General features: G+C 41.6%; 1 protein-coding gene across 4 annotated transcripts in view; it reads right to left on the minus strand.

Annotated features, from left to right (window-relative positions):
• The window catches only part of KCNQ5 (potassium voltage-gated channel subfamily Q member 5), a 367,068-nt gene that overhangs the window by 70,970 nt on the left and 274,001 nt on the right, over positions 1–22,097 (minus strand). For all 4 annotated transcript variants that reach the window (XM_060752906.2, XM_060752905.2, XM_060752907.2 and 1 more), the window contains exon 2: positions 1,385–1,475. In XM_060752906.2, the coding sequence (XP_060608889.2) occupies positions 1,385–1,475 (91 nt within the window). The remainder of the gene's footprint in view (positions 1–1,384; positions 1,476–22,097) is intronic.

Consider the following 22,097-nt stretch of genomic DNA (forward strand, 5'->3'; position numbering starts at 1 on the left):
ATAATTAAGCTAAAAAGTCAGATATAAACATACATTCTCATCACTTTTTCTAGCCATATGGAATAGTTGTAAGTGACTGTTCCTATATAAGAGCCAAGACATGGGATTCCAATGAATAGAAGACATACCTGAGGATCTCCCTTCCTGAACAAGTCAGGCAAGTTTGGGAGCAGTACTGAAGTCTCACCAGCTTCTTGCTCAAGAACAATCTTGAGAGTGGTCCAAAATTTCATGTCAGCCATGGTAACCACAAATCCTCCCTCATGTTGGATGGAATAATTAGGGATGGGGGATTTTCTATATTCTGTTGTCATGGATAGATCACCACCAGGTACAGACATGGGCAAACTTCGGTCCTCCAGGTGTTTTGGACTTCAGCTCCCACAATTCCCAGCAGCCTACCTGTAGGGTCGAAGTTTGCCCATGCCTGATCTGGAGCCTCTGCAGGGGTTCAAGTACAATTAAGATGGCCCATCCCAGAACACCGGTGGATCCAGTTGATTTCCCGAGAGTGCTTGAGGATTTTGCTATCATATCAGCAGGCCATTCTATCAAAGACCTGATTGATTTGGGGAAGTGATATTGGAAACAAATGAGATTGTGGCAAGAGTGATATTTGTGGAAAGTCTGGAACAAATTTGGCCAAATTTTGGTTGAAGGTATTCTCCAGGGCAGCAAAAAAAAATCTTCCTTCTCCATCAGCACTGCATCTGTAAAGAATTCTCTAATGTGCTATTTCAAATTGTTAGGGGATTTTCATACCCTGGCTCACAAAAAGAACATTAACTTCACCCCACAGCCTGTAAACATTTTACCAATATTTTGCAAATTAAGTCATCACAATACATTTTTATTTGAATGCTATGGCTGATACAGACCCAGAGGATGTAATTTTGACCCTCTGGGTGTGTATCAGCAATATAACAATGGGCCTCAAGTTAAGGGCCCTGATCTAGGTCCATTAGTTCAATTTGGCTTTAGGCCTGGTTGCAGGATAGACATGGTTTTGGTTGCCTATATGGATGATCTTCAGTGGGAAAAATCCCAGGCGGTTAACTAGCTGTTAGGATTTCTGGGAGTTGAAGGCCAAAACATCTGGGGACCCACAGGTTGAGAACCACTGGTATAGGGTTTCAGTCTGTGCTAGATGTGGTTCCATTCTGATTAAAGACACAGGCTTGCCACTTGGGGTACTTGAGTCTGCAAGGTAAGTTTGTTATAGTGGCCAAGACTACATTTCACAGTTATTTTTTTTTAAAAAATCATTCATTCATTCATCCACTTTCTTTCTCTCTCCCCCCCCCCCCCCCACACTTTTCCCACACACATACATAGACATACACAATTATCAGAGAAGTTTTTGTATTCAATAAAATTCACTTACCAGAATGAAGAGGCAACTAGTGGCAAGCCATATATGGTCAGGGATAGTAGAAAATACTGACAAAATCAAGCAACCAAACACAAGGAGAAAACTGAAAAACAAAAAAGTACAAAAACCTGTGAGGACATTGGGGAAAAGTACATTTTGAAATATATGAAACTACAAGCAATATGCATTTATTTTCTTTCCAGTTAATTGTGTTTATAATGCTACAATAAGTATAGAATATTACTCATTCCAATATAATATAAAATAATATATTCGTAAATATAATTTTATAGAGGAACACAATGATGGTAGTAACATCTTGAAAAATCTGCAGAAGAGAGTCATATGAATACAAATCTATAAGATTCTTGTTGCTTCATAGAAAGTGAATAATAATTTTTTGGTTTCAACAGTAATTATAAAGTGGATGTGCATAGCTAGTGACATTTGATGCTCCTGTTTTCTTGTATTGTTGAGTAGCAAGAGCAGTTCAAACAACATATGGAAATAGGAACACAGTACATGATTCAGTACAATGTGCCTTTGAGAAAACAAAAAACAGAAACAAATTTAGAACACTATGCACTCAACTTATTATATTTGATAGACAGGCTAAAAAGGAAAAGAGGAAAAAACAAAGCATTATTCAAAATAATTTAATCCATTTCAAAGGATTAGAAAACAGGAGCTGTTAAAGAAGATTATGAAAAATTATTTTATCAGTCATGTTGGAATTCCACAACAGAAAATTCACACTTTTGTATGAAGAGTTTTGTGCTCTTCTGTTTTCACCAAGAAGTAGTTTGGCCAAGAAACTGGGTACAGAGCACAGGTCAATCGTAACCCCAAATGCCAAATTACACATTCCACACCAACAGAAAGATAGAAAGTGCAGCAAAATATCCATGTCACAGAAGGCGGTGATGTTCAGAAAAAGAAGACATACCACTCTAATACAAAACTCTGAGTGGAAAAGCAAGCCAAAAGTCAGTTAAAATATACACAGACTGCATTCAGACAGTATACACCTTGCAAGTGACACTATCCCATAATCTCTAACACACCTTTACCCCCAAGTATACCCTTTTCAAATTTTCATTTTCTGGTAAACTGGGCATGTTTCTAGGTGGGTTGTAGCTGCACACCTTTTAAAAACTTTCTACCCCTGGAAGTTGGCATTTCATTTGTCAACATGATAACCCATTGGGTACCTCTGGCTCAAAATAGTTTTGTCATTTTGGACATCACATTTTCATTGCCTCTGTCCCTCCTGTGAAGGTAATCAATACATAGCATTACCATGTTTCAATACATAGCATTACCATGTTTTCAGTCTAAGTCTGTGACATGCAGGTTGTACTCTGTTTAAGTAACTGGAAGTATTGACTTCATTTAAGGAAGCCATGTCGATCTCTGCAAAATTAAAGCATTGACTACATTCATAAATTACATGATGCTCATATTTCTGTCATTTTGAAATGCCTACACCCCAAAAGACAGCACTTTGTACAGTCTATATATGGCACCTTGTTCTGATAGAACTGATATATAAAAAGAAAAGGTTCCCAGCGCTCAAATAGTAAACATTTTTAATAATAAGGGATATCTGTCAATCCCATTAGATACAAGATTTCTGGCCCTCAAATAAGAAATATCCCTTATAAGAGTGGTTCCCAACCAGTGGTCCGTGGACCACCAGTGGTCCACAAGAACTAAAATATGGTCCATGGCCTCACCATTACTACACTGTTGTAACAGAGTGACTGATCTCATAAAATCCTCTAATAGTGCCGAGGCTTATTAAATATGGTTTTCTGCGGGTGAGCTGATGGCGACTACTGTTCTGTATCAGAAACTAGAGCTGATGTGGTCGATCCAATGCCGTTTTCTGAATCAGCACCCTAGATAACCAAACCAAATCTAAAGTTTATTTATTTATTTACTATGCTTCTATACTGCCATTCTCAGCCTGAGGGTGACTCATGGCAGTTTACAAAATGGCACAATTAGATGCCCACAACAGTATAAAAATAATTTAAACATTAAAAACATTTAACACAGGTAAAAATTCATTACAATTACAATTAACATCAGTAACACAATAAAAACCATAATTCCTCCACATTTCATTACCAGTCATTATCCAGTCAGGTTGTCCAACCGTTGACTAAAAACTGATTCATAACCCTTTTGGTACTAATGTTGGAGAGTGGTCTATGGTCAAAGTGGTCCCTGGTCAGGTTGTCCCTGGTCAAAAAAAGGTTGGGAACCACTGCCTTATAACACAAAAATGCAGCAAACCTAATGAAACATGAGAGTTTCAGTTATCTGAATATTAGTTTCAAATTTCAAAATGCCAGTTCAACTCTGTTTAAAGATGATGACATACAAGGGACTTCCAACAGGTTTCTCATCACCCAATTATTACCTGTAGGTTTTGCTTTTAATAAAGAGGTATACGTGTCAAAAGCAGATGCCTTCCCTGGGAGTAAGGTGACATACAAATGAAAGACTAATAACAATAATAATGATCACCGTGTGCTGGAAAACACATGTCTTGGAGTGAAATAGGTCAGATGTATAACTATATTTAGATATACATCTGTTGCAAAGTGGGGACATGCCTCAATTGCACTTCCAAATTCAGTTAAACCCATGCATCTAGAAATAGGATTGCACATATGTGAAGCATTGCCTGAGCTGCCATGATAACTACTTTGCCCCCCCCCCCCCGTACTTTAAAATATAAATTTGATAAAACCAAATCACATATAATTTAATTAAACTCCAATTGCCTGGAGAGAGCATGTCCCACATTTTTGCACCAGGGTTTAAAACAGCTATGAAATTGCTTGTAAACTGCAGTTTGTTCACGTTGCCATAGGTATATGGGTCAGCAAACCAATCAGTGCGACTAAAAAAAGCACACTGTACTATGATCTTGTACACATTTCCCACTTAGTACTGACATTATTTCTGCCTAAGACAATGTTGCGTATGAACAATTTCAAATTTAAATATAGAAAACAGGAAGATGCATTGGTAATGTCACATTCAGTGGTCTGGAGATAATGCACACCATTTTACTGTATGTCATTAAATAATATGTAAATCTTTTCCAGTGATATAGCAGACTACACAAATAGGCCAAGGGCCTACTGGGAAAGCGAGAAACCTAACAATACATTTGAGAATGGTTGTGTTAATGGATCATTACATTGTTTAGTGGAGCATTCATGAACTACAATGATCTACACAGGGTCATGCTTCCCTTCCCTCCTCCTTCTCCTTCTACAGCTAAAAGATTTTGGAAACATATCCTCCACTTTTGCTTCTTGTGAGTGCATCTACACTCTAGAATTAATACAGTTTGATGCCACTTTAACAGCCATGGCTGTTAATGCTATGGAATGCTGGAATCTCTAGTTTGGTGAGTTGGCTGCAATCTTTGGCTTTGTAAAATTCCAACTTTCTGGATTCCATAGCATTCAGTCATGGCAATTAAAGTGGTGTCAAACTGCAATCATTCCACAGCGTAGATGCACCCTATATAGCTTAATCAGGGAATAGTGGTCAGCACTAATAATGACAATTTCTAAGATGCTATTCTGAAGTTAGCTTTGGTTAATTTAAGTGGTGTGTGACATGCCAAAGCCAGCTTAATCAAAACTTTAAAAGCTTCCGACTTCCTCTCACATTTGCAGGGGGAGAAGGCAGGCTACAATTTTCCGTGACTTGCAAACAGTCAAAGTTGTTACATGAATCATGTGATTATTTTTTCAGTTCCTTCAACATTTTTGCCCTCTGCAACATTTTATCTCTGCAACTCATGAAGCAGGGACTGTGAGCACAAACCAGCAAATGTATTTTTTAAATGTCCCACTGATGTCAAAGAGATGATTTCCGCATGTGCTTAACTTTACTAGTACTAGCTAAGTTTTGCAAGGAATGAATCCTCTTGAGATTGCCTGTTTTCTCTGTAGGATTTCATCAAAGCGAAAATTAAAAACAACAACTCAGAAGCAAATAAACATACTAAAGGTTATTACATTCACAGCTGGTTTGGGACATTTTTAAAAGCCTTAAGTGGAAAGTCATAATTTAAGTTACCGGTTTAAGTTAAACAGGAAATAAAGGAAAATTGTTTTGAGTAACAACACCATGTAGCAGAAAATGCTGGTGTCTATCTAAGAACTCACAGTACCTATCCAAGAATTTACTGTATATACCCATGTATAAGTTAGGTTTATGTGTAAATTGAGAGCAGGTTTTGGGGCCAACCTTATAGACTTTGATGAGACCTAAGGATAAGTTGAGGGTTATTCTGCAGAGGGGGAAAGCACCATGACCATCTCAGGGAGCCACCACTATTTCCCTGCCTAGGCATTCAAATAGGCCAGACGTGATGCTGTCGCAGAGACAGTAGAGGGGGTTGGTGCTTCTTTTAGGTTCTCTTGGGACAGACTACGCTCTTTTCTTTCTCTACTCCACTCACTCAAAGAGATGGCTCCTTTTTTGATATACAATAAGGCACAGTATTTACATTGACCCAGAGATAAGAAGACCCAGGGCAGGCATGTAGCCGGGGGGGGGGGGGGGGGCTCGGGGGGCTTCAGCCCCCCCCCGAAATTTTCATGGTGGTTCGTGAAAAGGCCTTATTGGTGCATTATTTAAACTGTTATGTTTATTCATATCATGATCTGATCACCATACTCAATATATCCCATATGCATGGGGGTATTGGGGTAATGATACAAAAGGTTTGCTAGGCTAGACCCTCTTTCACTCAGACTCAGCCCCCCCCCGAAACTCAGCCCCCCCAAACCCCCCCCTGAAAAAAAATTCACCCCCCCCCCCCGAAATGAAATCCTGGCGACGGGCCTGACCCAGGGTTTTTGGATTTTTTTTTTATTCAAATTTCTAGACTTATGCATTTGGGGAGAATGCTGGTGAAGCCCAACTGAATCTCTGCTTGGACTGGGAATGTGATCTGCAACAGTCATCTGTCATTCCTACATATACATTTTCCAGAAGACATTTGTAGTCCTAATAACTGAGAAACAGCTGAGGTTTCCTTAAAGTTTCCAAACATATTATGTAACCCTGTGTACAAGTTGATTTTTTTGGTCAAAAATTGACTCTAAAAATCTGGGCAGTTGATCTGGGCATAGCCTCCCAATCCTCACACTTTCTGAGCTTCAGTATAGCTTTTTAAACTCATTAAATCTCCTGCCAAGGTGTGGAAAGAGCAAGGGCAGTGATGCTTCTGTTACAAAGGGAGAGGCTCAGATGGAGTAACCAATCCTTTTTTCGCTTAGCCTCCTGTCAAAGAAGTGCCAATCCTTCTCTTTTATCTGTGTCCCAGAAGGGAATATTCAAGAGCCCTACCACAACATGCCTCTAAGTCAGTGGTTCTCAACCTGGAGTCCCCAGATGTTTATGGCCTACAACTCCCAGAAATCCTAGCCAGTTTACCAGCTGTTAGGAGTTCTGGGAGTTGAAGGCCAAAACATCTGGGGACCCACCGGTTGAGAACCACTGTTCAGGTCAATGATCATGGATGATGAAAGTTCCAATATCTGGAGGATCACATATTTCACATCTGGACCCCAGGTTGAGAACCACTGCTCTAAGTTGTACCCACGGGTCACAGGAAAATCCCTAATTCTTGTCCACAGACCTGTACTCGACTTATACATGAGGTCAACTTATATACAAGTATAGAAAACAATATGGAAACCAGTGATTGAGCCCTTTGATAAAGGCACATATGGGGAAGGCATGGCTCTTTTAAAGTTCTTGGACTCTTACTCTGACATTCCAGGCTAGGATTGATGGGAACCGTAGTCCAATAACTTGTGGAAGGTTGCACATTATTCACCTATGGATTAATGGAAACAAATGCCTCTGTGCCAATCATTAACATGACTACTTGACAATCACCAAAATAACTAAAATGTTAAAATATAAACTAGTTGCAATTTAGGAGCCCACTATGCCATCTTATTTTCTTTTAAAGATAATGTTCTGGTGACATTGTGGAAAAAATAGTTTTGATAATGCAAGCCATGTGGATTAAATTTTCCATCATTTATAGTTTCAGGGTGACTTGTTTATGCAAGTAAAATGAGATACGACAAAGGCTATTATAATTTGTTTTAAATGTTTTGACAAAACCTTATAGAGCAAAAGCGTGCCTCCATAGAAGGCGGCTTGTAAATTTATACTGTAAACATTAATACGAAATGACTGACTATTTAGCCTTTCCCATGGATAAAACAGCACGATCTTAGGGGCTGAGACCTCATGAACACACAAAGTGGCCACATGCAGTAGGTTTAATATGAAAGCTTTCTTTAAACATTGGCAAAACCTATTTTCCCCCCTAGTCTGAAAATAACACTGTGATAATTCTTTCTTCTTATTAATAAAATTGTATGGGTGGTTCGATAGAGGCTGAGGGGATGAACACTAAGCTGTTCTGTTAAAAATGCTTAAATCATTTTCATTTAACAGTCCTTTTGCATAAAATTGTTTCAATTTTGCTTGTCTGGTAAATGAACTTATATACATGCCATGATGCTACATTATGGATCAGCACCATAGCTGTCAATTGAAAGGCTACCTCCTTCAATGGGTTTCCTATTCTTGCAAATGTGCTACACGTAGGGCTGGTAAAAGTTTTTTTTCTGTGTGTCAGGAGTGACTTGAGAAACTGCAAGTCGCTTCTGGTGGGAGAGAATTGGCTATCTGCAAGGACGTTGTCCAGGGGACACCAGGATGTTTTGCCATCCTTGTGGGAGGCTTCTCTCATGTCCCTACATGAGGAGCTGGAGCTGACAGAGGGAGCTCATCTGCGCTCTCCCCAGATTTGAATCTGTGATCTGTCGGGTTTAACCCACTGCGCCACCAGGGGCTCCTAGGCCTAAGTTAACACTACTAAAGAGATGCTAGGCAATATGAGATTTTCTCATCAGACAACTTCAAGCAATAGTCAAAGACCAGCCCCATTTTGGCTATCTCCTCCACAATATTCTAGTTGCAATATCTAAAAAGTGTTTGGTCTTACATTATAGGATGTTACTGTTTAATGATTACAGTATAAAACACCACTGGTTACAATCTGAAATCCAGTGATTGAGCTCTTTCTTTGGATTCCTGTCAAAAAAGGGCATGAAGCATAAAAAAGGAAAAATTTCCATGAAAGGAACAGGAATTTTAATTAGTTTTCATCCCAAAGGAGGAGTTGTGTCAGCCTATTGTAGCAAAACTAAACAAATAAACAAACAAAAATAGTCTAGTAACCATTCCGGAGCACCAAACAACCATCACCACTAGCACACTTCCACAAAAATAGGTACAGGAGCAATGCCTGCAAAGAACATGTAATATATCTCCCTATTTACTCAGGCAACCATGTTACAAAATAAAACATCAGCAGCCCATATAGAGTTCATTTGCTTGCTTGTCATCAGTCTGATAGTCTTTTGCTACTATATGTTTCTATATTTTCATGGAATCATGGAGGTTGCCTCATCACACTAGAGAAAAAATCCACTTAAAACCTGGTTCCTTATTATTTATTTATTTATTACTGCGCTTATATACCGCAATTCTCAGCCCTTCAGGGCGACTCATTGCGGTGTACAACATGAAGAAAACAAGTGCAAGGAAACAAGACATAGTGCAAAACAGTGTACAATTCATCCTAATCATAAAAACATCTTATCAAACAACAACATCACTACAAAATCACTACTACATTCCGAGTCATCTCATCGTCAAGCCACAATCCGATCTCCTTTCCAGTGTTCCATTCCTATGGTCAATTGCCAGTCATTGTACTTATTGGTCAAATGCCTTCTTAAATAGCCAGGTCTAACTTCCTGCGGAATATTAGCAGGGAGGGGGCTAGCCTGATGTCCACGGGAAGGGTGTTCCACAGCTGAGGAGCCACCACCGAGAAGGCCCTATCTCTCGTCCCCACCAGCCGTGCCTGTGAGGCAGGCGGGATTGAAAGCAGGGCCTCCCCGGAAGATCTCAAAGTCCTCATGGGCTCATAGGCCGAGAGGCGGTCAGTAAGGTATTTTGGGCCGGAACCGTTTAGGGCTTTATAGGCCAGTGCCAGCACCTTGAATTGAGCCCGGTAGCAGATCGGCAGCCAGTGGAGCTGGTACAGTAGGGGGGTTGTATGCTCCCTACGTCCCGCTCCTGTTAGCATCATGGCTGCCGCACGTTGGACTAGTTGGAGCTTCCGGGCCGTCTTCAAAGGCAACCCCACGTAGAGAGCATTGCAGTAGTCTAAGTGGGATGTAACCAGAGCGTGGACTACCGTGGCCAAGTCAGACTTCCCAAGATATGGGCGCAGCTGGCGCACGAGCCTAAGCTGTGCAAATGCTCCCCTGGTCACCACCGAGACCTGGGGCTCCAGGCTCAGCGATGAATCCAGGATCACACCCAAGCTGCGAACCTGCGCCTTCAGGGGGAGTGCGACCCCATCCAGCACAGGCTGTAACCCTATACCCTGTTCGGCCTTGCGACTGACCAGGAGTACCTCTGTCTTGTCTGGATTCCATTTCAATTTGTTCGCCCTCATCCAGACCGTTACAGCGGCCAGGCACCGGTTCAGGACCTCGACAGCCTCCTTAGTAGCAGGTGGAAAGGAGTGACAGAGTTGGACATCATCTGCGTACAGATGACACCGTACCCCGAAACTCCGGATGATCTCACCCAGCGGCTTCATGTAGATATTAAACAGCATGGGGGACAGTATTGAGCCCTGAGGAACCCCATATGACAAGGGTTGTGGGGTTGAACAGGTGTCCCCCAATAACACCTTCTGGGAGCGACCCTCCAGGAATGACCGGAGCCACTGTAAAACAGTGCCCCCAAGACCCATCCCTGCAAGGCGCTCCAGAAGGATACCGTGGTCGACGGTATCGAAGGCCGCTGAGAGGTCCAGCAGCACCAACAGGGACACACTCCCCCTGTCGAGCTCCCGGCGCAGATCATCCACTAAGGCGACCAAGACTGTCTCAGTACCATGCCCCGGTCTGAAACCAGACTGTGCCGGATCCAGATAATCCGTGTTTCTCAAGAATACCTGGAGTTGTGAGGCCACCACGCTTTCCAGGACTTTGCCCAAAAAGGGGAGTTATGCTCAGGTTTTTGGCATGACCCGGTCTGAATCCATCAAAATAGGACAAGCAGGTGCTCGTGTTACATCCTCAGAGACTGCCCTTAATATGGTGTCCAGACCAGAACGGATCAAAGCGACTTTGTCTGCAAAGAACCGAGCAAAAGCTTCACAGCGAGCTGCCGAGTTGTCAGGGACCCCGCCTAGGGTGGCGGGGTTTAAAAGACCTCTGACAATCCGGAACAACTCAGCCGGACGGTTCTTTGCAGACGCAATAGTGGCCGCAAAGAAGGTTTTCTTTGCGGCTTTTATTGCCGCAGCATATGCCCTTAAAAAGGACACAAACCGTGTTCGATTTGGCTCGCTCGGATCCGATCGCCACACACTCTCTAGTTCCCTCTTCCTTCGCTTCATCACTGCCAGCTCCTCAGAGAACCAAGGAGCTGGTTTAGCTCGGCTACTTGAGAGGGGACGTTCCGGAGCGATTGTGTTAATTGCTCTAGTCATCTCCCCATTCCAGAGAGCCACCAGGGCATCAACAGGATCACCTACCGATGTGGCGTCCCCAAGAGCCGTCAGGAATCCATCCGGATCCATAAGCCTCCTGGGGCGGACCAACTTAATGGGTCCTCCACCTCTGCAGAGGTTAGGGGGCGCAGTGAGCCTAAATCTGACCAGGAAGTGGTCGGTCTATGGCAACGGAGAGATCGTCAACTCCTCCACACCGCCACCTTCTTCCCATCCCTGACAGAAAACTAAGTCCAATGTATGTTCAGCACAGTGGGTGGGGCCAGATACTTGTTGGGACAGCCCCATGGTTGCCATGGCAGACATGAAGTCCTGAGCCGCTCCTGAGAGGGTTGCCTCTGCATGGACATTGAAGTCTCCCAGCACGAGGAGCCGTTGAGACTCCAATGCCAGGCTCGAGACGACCCCCGCTAGCTCAGGTAGGGAGACTGTAGTGCAGCGAGGTGGACGGTACACTAGCAGAATCCCTATTCTGTCCCGGTCACCCACCCTCAGGTGGACACATTCAAAATTTGTTGACTGCGGGATGGGGCCCCTGGTCAGAGGGATGGAATCTCTATAGACCACTGCGACGACGCCTCCCTGCCCTCCAGATCTCGGCTGATGCTGCACGGAGAAACCTGGTGGGCAAAGCTGGGTCAAATTCACGCCTCCAGCTTCGTCCAACCAGGTCTCCGTGATGCACGCCAGATCTGCCCGCTCGTCCAGGATTAGATCCTGGATGGCAGTGGTTTTCCCGTTAACAGATCTGGCGTTCAACAGCACCACCCTCAATCCGGAGGGACCGCCACTCCGGTTACACCAATTTACCATATTAGGAGACCTGTTTGGAATTGCTAGTGTAGTTTTACGATCCCTAGGCCAAATTAATGGTTTCCTTTTTCCACCTCTCCTCTCCCCACCACGACTTCTATGGGGGATGAAGTTGATCTTAAAGTGCAAGTTCTTAAGTGCAAGGAGAACAATCTAGCGCTAGGCAATATTAAAGTGCGATCTTAAAGTGCAGATCTTAAAGTGCAAGAGAAACCAAGTCTAGCGCTAGCGCTACCTAAAGTGCGGCATGGAGGGAACGGAATAGTTAAAGTGCTAAGTTGGAAGTAGCAGCGAGTAAAATTAGAGCAATAAAGTGCTATGCTAGATTGTTCGTAAATAATTCCACAAGAATATTAATGACCAGGAATCACTGGTGAAATTATCGTGGGTCAAGGTATAGCCGATGGACGGTAGGTGAATCAATGAATGGATCTTAGGTCTTCTGCAGAATTCTGGGGTTTGTAGTTTAGGGAGGAGCCTTTAACAACCTCACTAAATTACAAACCCCAGAATTCTGTAGGAGGCAGGAAGCAGGTTTTAAGTGGATTTTTTCTCTAGTGTGATGAGGCAACCTCCATGATTCCATGGATTTTTTCTCTAGTGTGAACGAAGAACTTAAAAGAGACCATAAGGGCCATCCAGGCCATGCAGTAAAACACAATCAAAACACTCTCACCAGACAGCCATCCAGAGAGGGAGATTCCACCACACTCCTAGGCATCAGCGTATGCCACTGCTGAATAGCTCTTCCCATCAGGAAGTTCATGTAGCATATGTTTAGGAAGCATATTTTTCTTATAATTTGAGTTCATTGCTCCGTGTTCGAGTTCCTTTCCACACAGCTGCATAAAATCCACATTGAACTAGATTATATGGCAGTGTGGACTCAGATAATCCAGTTCAAAGCAGATATTGTGGATCATCTGCCTTGAAATTCTGGGTTATATGGCTGTATGGAAGGGCTCCTAGTCTCCAGAACAGCAGAAAACAAGTCTACCCCTCCTCCATGTTACATCCTTTCAAATATGTAAACATGGTTGTCTTGTCTCTTCTTTCCTCTGCTCCTCATAAGGCTTGGCTTCTAGACTTTTTACCATTTGGGTGTCTTGGTCTAGATATATTCCAGCTTGTCAAATATCTTCTTGAACTGTGCCACCCAGAACTGGACACAGTATTCTAGGTGAGATGTGACCAAAGCAGAATAGAGTGGGACTATTATTTCCTTCAACCTAGACACTTAGGCCCCTTCCATACAGCTGTATAATTATCTGCTTTGAACTGTAATATATGGCAGTGTGGATTCAGATAACTCAGTTCAAAGCAGATACTGGGTGATTTTATGCCTTGATATTCTGGGTTATATGGCTGTGTGGGAGGACCATAATTTCCTATCGATACAGCCTAGAATCTCATTGGCTTTTTAAACTGCTTCATCACACTGATGTTCAGCTTGTGGTCTACTTTAGGCTCCTTCCACACAGCTGTATAAAATCCACATTGAACTGGACTATATGGCACTGTGGACTCAGATAACCCAGTTCAAAGCAGATGTTGCAGATTAGTGTGGAAGGGTCTTAGGGCCCTTCCACACAGCCACATAACCCAAATTCTGGGTTATATGGCTGTATGGGAGGACCCTAAGACTCCCAAATCTCTTTCACATTTTGAATAAACCAGTAAGCTTCAGCATTAAGCTAGAAAGAACACATGAAAAAAATCCCCTCACCTCAAGCCAGAAACAGAAGACACCCTGCCCTTGAGGTGGTTTCAAACTGCTTTATACTGTCTGTGTAGAACTGCCCATCACCTTTATAAGGAAAACATACAAACTGCAGTGAAGAATAAACAGATATGGTGGGGAGGGATAGACTGGATATTGCTGAATGTAGGGGCAGACTTCGCGTATGTTTTGCTGTCTATCATCTATAACAGTGCTTGGTCAGATTGTTTTTTAAGGTTTCTCTCTTAAAAGTGTCCAGCCAACATGATGGCTGATAGATTTGTGGGAAATGCAGTATAATCCCCTGAGCTGCTAGACTGGTGCTTGCAGTTTCATTTATGTGCATTCAACAAAATATACTATCTAGGAATTTTCTTAGTAACTTCTGGCAGAAGTCATTCACTTCATTATAGTTCAGTATAATCCATGGTTTCCTGTTCCATGATACATTCAGAAATGTGTTTTCCTTGAACATGGGGTTGGTACTATACACAGAAAAGATACTTGTCCAACTTTTGAGGTAGCTACCAAGTCTGGAATATTTCACTTCCGGTAATCCTGATTAAATGCCATACAGAGCCAACTATATTGGCTCACTGCTTTCTACATATGGGCTCAGCCCAGGGCTTTTGTGACTGTGGTACTGTTGTACTTAGAGAGCCATTTCAGGGGGGAAATACTCAAAGTTTGTGGGCCCTTGCAAATACATGTGCCGATGGAGGTGAAAGGCCTTTAGAAGAAATTAAACAAGGAAGAAAACCTGAGATAGGACACAGTAACTGGATTGTCAGCCTTACTTTCTGAACAAGCTTGAAATTACCAAAAGCCCTGAACCAGGAAAAGTTTTGATTTTTTTTAAAAAAACTGGAGCTAACCATACTTTTGAACACCTAGACATATTTGGTAAAGCATAGAAATATTGAAAGAACAAAAGATCAGAAGAAAATAGCATATTAAGGCAGCTTAAATGGTGAAGTGTGCGAATTTCCTTTTCCTTACCAAATAGCTTTCTCTAGGCTCAAATCTTGGCTATATTTTCATGATGCCATGGACTTAACTGTCTCTGAAGACGTGAGCCAAGTATCTTTTCATATTGGAATATTCAAAACATATCCAGTTTCTTCCCCATAGATTGAATACAAATAGTAATTTAACACGATTCAGATAGGAAAAAAGCCACCACAACTCAGATTCATAGACACAGTAGGAGCCCACACTGTACTCACTGAGGACTTCAATCATTTTTTAATTTGCAGGTACCACATACTGTTATATTAACAAAGTCAGAAACAATTTAAATTTAACAGTGGAGTAGCCATGAAAAATCTCCAGTTCAGATATTGCCCTTTAGTGTGTGAGGAGACTAACACATTTTGAAGTTCACAGAAAGATGTAATTTCAGACTTGAACCACCAAAAATGCTCACAATGCCATAACAGACTCTTGCAATCAATATAATGGCTGCTTAAAATCCATTGTAATTTTAAAATAATTGGCTGAATGTGGAGGAAAAAACACGAGCAAGGGTAATTCACAATTCTCTTGTTCCACTGACAGGCTAGGATGACATCCCATGCACTATAGTGCTAACAATAATAGGAATTCTTCTTTCATTGAACTCATTATTGTAAGGTTTGGCTGCTCTTTCTTATTCAGCACAACTTTGTTAAGAACATGTCCTGTGGAACTGAATAAGTGGGGAAGACACACACAACTGGAGGAAACAGTCTTTTTCATTTTGTAAAGAGCTGTTAATAAAATTGTATTCTTGGAAGTTAATAGCTATTTTTACCCATGCCTAAAATTCCCCACCCAGTCAATCCTTGTCATAGAAAAATCTGAAGGAGTTCTGTATTGCATTTTCAATATGTGTTTTTTTAAACCCTAGGTAGATCAGAAAGAAATACATTTCTTATAGGCTGGACTTACACTACCAAATAATGTGATTTGAATTGCATTAAATGGTCAGTGTAGACACATATAATGCAGTTCAGTGCAATCCAAACTGCATTATATGAGTCTACGCCAGACATGGGCAAACTTTGGCCCTACAGGTGATTTGGAGTCCATGCCTGGTCTACACTGACCATATAATGCAGTTCAAATTGCATTATTTAGCAGTGCACATCCAGCCCTGGGGGTGCGTCTACACTGCCAAACAATGCAGTCCAGAGTCGCATTAGCCTTCATGCATCCATGCAACGCACACAGGCTAATTTGACTTAACCAGTGGTAAGCAGCTTAATGCAGCTGCACTCCTGCTCCAGGATTTGAACCTTCCCCTGTGCTAGTGCAGTGGTGACAGCCATCCCAGATCCCGATGCAGGATCCTGGTACACTGTCTCCACAGCCATCCTGTGCTCCTTAGACTCAAGTAGTCCAGGGAGGTGGGATGACAGTCCCTTCCTGCCCACTGCACTCCTGATTTTCCCATTGAGGAGAACGAAAAAGCCCCCTTTTCATGGTTCTGAGCTATGCGACTGGCAAAAAATATGGGAGGAGTGAGCCCCTCTTCTGCTTGTCCAGGATTCCTTTGCCAATCACTTGGCTCAGAACCAGGAGGAGGAGGATGCTACCATGTGCTAGGAGCTTTTTCTTTCTTCTCCAGGGAAAGTCAGGGGTGCTGAACTGACAGCAGACAGCTGGGTTATCAGGACAGTGTCCCACCACTGAGATGGCTCAGGACATCCTTGTGTCACCTCAATTCTGCCCAGTATCGGTATTTTCCCATGCCAGTTTTGAGTCAGTTTTGGGTCCCCAGGTGTTTGGCCTAAAACTCCCTGAAATCCCAGCCAGTTTACCAGCTGTTAGGATTTCTGGAAGTTAAAGGCCAAAACATCTGGAGACCCCCACGTTGAGAACCACTGGGCTAGAAGGACCCAAAGTCTATCAAGGATGGGTCTTGCAGGGTAACTTCAGCCAAGTCTTTTTCAGCTTTCATTTACAAAATAGTTTAACACACAAATTTAGTTTCAGTTAGGTCATGCAATTCACTTGAACAACGATAACATAGAACTGATATTCAGGGTTTATTTTTGGCATTATTATCCCAACTCTATAATCAAAGGATTAAAAAACGGGGAGGGGGCTTTCAGTCAAATATATATATTCCTTGGCATATATCTACAGACAGGTTTAATACTTGTCTCATAATTTGTCATTATAGAAATGAGTCTAACTGAGCTTCAGGTTTGTACTCATACCATTCCATGTGCATATGGATGAAATCAAATACCATTCCATGTGCATATGGATGAAATCTGAATTAAGATGTTGACAGGATGGCCCTCATGGTATCTTTCACCTCTATGATTTTATGATAACCACAGTTGTAAGTTATTTCTAATATGGGGCAATGTTAGGTTGCTTTAAATGTGCTCTGTTATTAAACAGGGAAATCAAAATATAGTTGGATCCTGATTTGTTTTAACTCACCAATGTGCAGCTCAGACGTAACGTGAAATTAGAGTTAATTCAAAAGTATTTTCAGTCTTCTTATGTATACATAAGCGAAGGGAGACTTAGGATCTTCAGCTGCTATAAAACATGCTTTGTTAGATATAATTTATAATAGCTCCCGGTGGCGCAGTGGGTTAAAGTGCTGAGCTGCTGAACTTCTTGATCAAATGGTTGGCGGTTCAAATCCAGGGAGATGGGTGAGCTCCCGCTTTGTTAGATATAATTTATAATGGTTTGCTTAATTTTTGTGTCCATTTTTGTGTCCATATTTCTTGTTGGCATCCTTCTTGTTATATCTGAACCAGATCGTTCATTTTGTTCTGAGGCACTTAACTGAATGATTAATATATTTATTAAAATGGACACTAGACTGAATATTTTCTCAACTTTGGTTCAATGTGAGCTCCCGGTGGCGCAGCGGGTTAAAGTGCTGAGCTGCTGAACTTGTTGACCGAATGGTTGGCAGTTCAAATCCAGGGAGCTGGGTGAGCTCCTGTTGCTAGCCCCAGCTTCTTCTGACCTACCACTTCAAAAACATGTAAATGTGACTAGATCAATAGGTACTGCTCCAGCTCAATAGGTATCGGAGCTCCATGCAGTCATGCTGGCCACATGACCTTGGAGGCGTCTACGTACAATACTCGCTCTTTGGCTTAGAAATGGAGATGAGCACACACCCTGCCTCCCAGTCAAGACTTAATGTCAAGGGAAAACCTTTACTCTTACTTTACCTTGGTTCAATGAGATATGTGAGGTGTGTTTTCTATATTAAATTGAAGTACTTGATTACATTGTGATCTTTGCTTCTTAAGGAATTACCAAACAGCTTAGATGTTTTAATTCTTTAATTCTTTAACTCTGTTTCCTTCTTATTTTGACATTTTATTGTTAAATTATATATCACAGTGATTATGATAATATGTGGCTATTTTGTCTTATTTCCTATTTCTTAGATGCTTAGGAAGAGAAACTCATACATGGTAACAAAGAATAATCCTGAAAAGCCAATGTTTTGTAAAGATACACTTTTGAGAATGAATACTGGAAAATGACTACATTTCAAGCTGAAGCATTAATATTCATGTTTTGACACTATGTTTGACAACAACAGTGGAGATTAATGTAAGGGTTTAGAACCAGGATGGGGATGTTTGCCCATGTCCTATTCTTCTCCTTTTTAAAGTTCTAGGAAAACAATAGATAAGTAGGCTTAAACTCTATAAAAGGAAAGAAATGTAACTCCTAAAGCAAGCTGCACAAGTTGCAGTGATGAAGGACTTTGGAAAATCACTCAGACCACCAAAAATCCAAGCATAAAACACTGGGTGAATAAACTGAGTGTGTGACATTGACGTTGGAGCACTGAACCAAAACTGTGCATGCTTTGAGACTTACTTCTTAGGCCCCTTCTACACTGCCATATAATCCAGATTAGTGAAACAGATAATCCAGATTATCTGATTTGAACTGGATTATATGAGTCTACACTGCTATATAATCCAGTTCAAATAAGATAATCTGGATTTTATATAGCAGTGTAGAAGGGGCCTTAGCTTTCTCCAGTTGTATGCATTATAAACTATGTTCCTTTATTTCAGCCATATTGTTTCTGATGTTGATGATTATGTTTGCGTAATATTTTATTGATGATTTTATGAAAATAAAATAAGTAAGAACATGCTACTTTAAAGTCCTGGAAGGAGGGTGTGAATTGAGGAGCTCACTACAGTGAATCCAGATGGCCATAGAGCCATATAGGTATTATCTCATGGCACAAGGACTTGCTCCAGGGTCAGATCTTGAAGGGGGGGGGGGGGGAGAGGGAAGGCAAAGTGAGAGAGAGGAGCCGAGGCGGTGGAGGCTGTTGCTGGTGGTGGCGGTGTCGGCCCCGGCGGTGGCTTTCCGAGCGGGACTTTTTGGAAGTGTGGGTTCAGTCTAAAGAGGGGGTCCACTGTAGAAGGAAAGACACAAATAGAGTAAGCACCTCACCTTAACTAAAAGCTTAAATGCCTGGTCTCTTCCAACTCTATGATTCTATGTTTTAAACGAAGGTAACAACGCAACATTTTGCTAATGCTGCATAGACAAATTGTAGCACTAAGATCAGTGTAGATGGCAGGTCAATCGATTCGTACTAGTCTGTTGTCTACATGAGCCTCTGCCATCCCCTTTCCCAGCCCCCTCCTTCTCCATGGTCATGTGAGTATCTCTCCTGATATCAACACAGGGTGCCGACAAAGGCCAAGAGGTCTCATGGCACTTTGTAGCCACCTGGCAGTGCTGCCAGTGACATGTATGGTGTGGTGATGGTCCAGCCTAGCAGATGTGGTCTTGACCTGAGAGGACCAGCTGGAATTTGCCTCACCACCACTGTGGGTTAGGGACATAGTATGTGGTTGTTTCTGGGGCTAGTAATACTCCAGACTGTCTCTGGGTTGAGCAGCAAGCCTAGATGGGCCTGTAGTTTGTTTGTTCAAACTGAAGAGTTTATAGTTATTCCTTTCTATGCCACAGGTAAGTTTTCTGTTCCTTTCAATTTGCTTCTGAACACTAACATCTTTCTTACAGAGATTTCCCCAAAGTGATTTCTAAATCGGTTAATCTGTCCCTTAAGAAATATAAATCTCTGTTAAAAATTCAATCAATAGAACTTAACAGTTTGGTGATATCATCTTTATTATGGTGAAGAAGAATCTTTTAAAAAGGAGGTTTCTTAAATTGTTTTTGCCTTAGGTTTGGTTTGTACTTGGGGCTGTTTGACAGCTTCCAGTGAAAATTATATTATTGTTATTGTTATTGTTATTATTATTATTATTATTATTATTATTATTATTATATTAGTGAAAACAGAGGCATGCAAAGCTAATACTTCCCTTTCACTAGCCTTGAATATTTCACAACCATGATTCCAAAAAATATTGCCAAATCCAACTGAAAAACAAAAACAAAGCACATAATACTGAGGTACTAAACCCAAATATCAGGTTGTCAGGTGCATGGCTGTTATGTACCATGTTGGCCAATTGTGAACCTTATGAACACAACAATTTTAAAGGTCTGTTTTTTATTGTAAACATTTCAGGTTGCTCCTTGATGTAAATGACAAATGATCAATTTGTAGGAAACTCCTGCTGTCATCCTAGGGCATGGTGTTTTGTGAAAGTATTTGTATAAACGATGCAAGGCAAATAACTGAAGTTCACTATGATGGGAAGGCTTCCTGTTTTCACAATGCACAGTTACTTCAGAATACACAGCTACTTCTGGTGAGTATCCTGGGCTTTTATCTTTAAACCATATTTTCCCCACTTCAGGCAAAGTCAGGATAAATTCTTGCTCAAAACTCTGGAATATCTCTCAGCTTCATGCCACTCTGGACTAGATATGATTCAGCCCATTCTGTTATCCAATCAGGATACCCATGCCATCACCTTTCCCTCATCCACACAGGGATAGGAGATGCATCATGGATATGTACCACCGCCACTGCTCCTAGCTGGACACAGAACCCTGTAAGAGCTCCTGGCCATTGTAAATGCCTCTTCTGACATCAGAAGGGGGTTATCCCTTTCCTTCCTGATTGTGAAGACACCCTTTCCGATGTTGGCAGAGATGTGAACAACAAGCCAACACCCCTCCTTCTTCCTCTGCTGATGTCTGAAAGGGATACCTGTATGATAAGGAAGAAGATGGGCACACATGATGACCAGGAGTTCTCAATGAGCAGTGGCAGCAATATGGAGGAGGCAGAATATGTACCGCTCCAGAGGATGAACTCTACTCCCTGAGCATTTACATGCTCAGGTTCAGTATGAACGTGCCAGATCCAGGACTGTTTGGAACATATTTGCACCATGCTAAACCGCTTGGTGTAGATGAGCCCTATATAAAACATTTTGCCTTTGTTGAGGCTATTTGCCTTTGATGAAGCATTGTTATTTCACTGATTTAGAATTCATCTGTCTCTCCACCCTTTCTTACAAAATGTCAAGGTGTTTCATAAGAATACAATGAAACATAAACATACAACAAATCCCCAAAGGCAGCAGTACTGTACCCACCAACTTAGGAGTAAATACTAGTAAATGCAGCAAGACTTGCTTTTTAGTAAACACGAATATGTCTGTATTCTAAACATATCTATCACCAGATTTTAAATCTTGTAATAGAGCTGCAAACTGCTTGTTACTTAATTAACCGTGGTCATCACTTTTTGGTCTGAAATGTAAAAAAATGCTGATGAGGTTCTCTGCTTCATGTGCCAACAAAGTTTTCCTGGCTTTAATTCTCCAAGCACTTTGATTTAGGAGATGCAGATTGTTCTGCCCAGGTAGCAAAGTGTCATGATCTTGATGTCTGACCTGTATTTCTGGACTGCTTCAATGAACAGGCTTCTGAGTATATTGGAAGTTTATCTCATTTTGTTGAATTATGCTAGATCAGTGGTTCTCAACCTGTGAGCCCCCAGAAATTTTTGGCCTTCAACTCCCAGAAATCCTAACCGCTGGTAAACTGGCTGGGATTTCTGGGAGTTGTAGGCCAAAACACCTGGCCTACAACAGTGAGAACCACTGTGCTAGATCCATAGTAGGATTAGGGGAAAATGAGAAGGGTGCTATCCAAAATGGGGAGATCTTTTATGTTCAGATTCAAACACCTATCATATTGCCTCTAGAATAGGAGCAAAGCTTTCCAACATTGCACCGCAGTCAGCTACTGAATATCTGAGAAACATTTGGATAAAGCAGTACGATCCACTGACTCAATAGGATGGATTATATTACATTATTGTGATGAAATAACAGAGGCAGTTTTATATGTTTATTTAATCCTGCATGTAATTCATCTTCCTACAATAAAAAAAGAGAAAATAAGAGGTTATCTTGGCTAATGTCTCTCTAGAGATAAGCAATTCTTGTTTTAATCTTTCTTGAATGTGCTCTGGCTGTCCACTATGCAAACATAAGAATTGTAGATAAATGGATAGCTGTAAATGTATGTGATAAACCAAAATAAATGCTCTCCTCCATGGTTTAAAAGAATTTATCAAGAGAAAAACTATTGTGTCA

Source organism: Anolis sagrei, chromosome 1 (assembly GCF_037176765.1).
Source record: "Anolis sagrei isolate rAnoSag1 chromosome 1, rAnoSag1.mat, whole genome shotgun sequence".
Taxonomy (NCBI): domain Eukaryota; kingdom Metazoa; phylum Chordata; class Lepidosauria; order Squamata; family Dactyloidae; genus Anolis; species Anolis sagrei.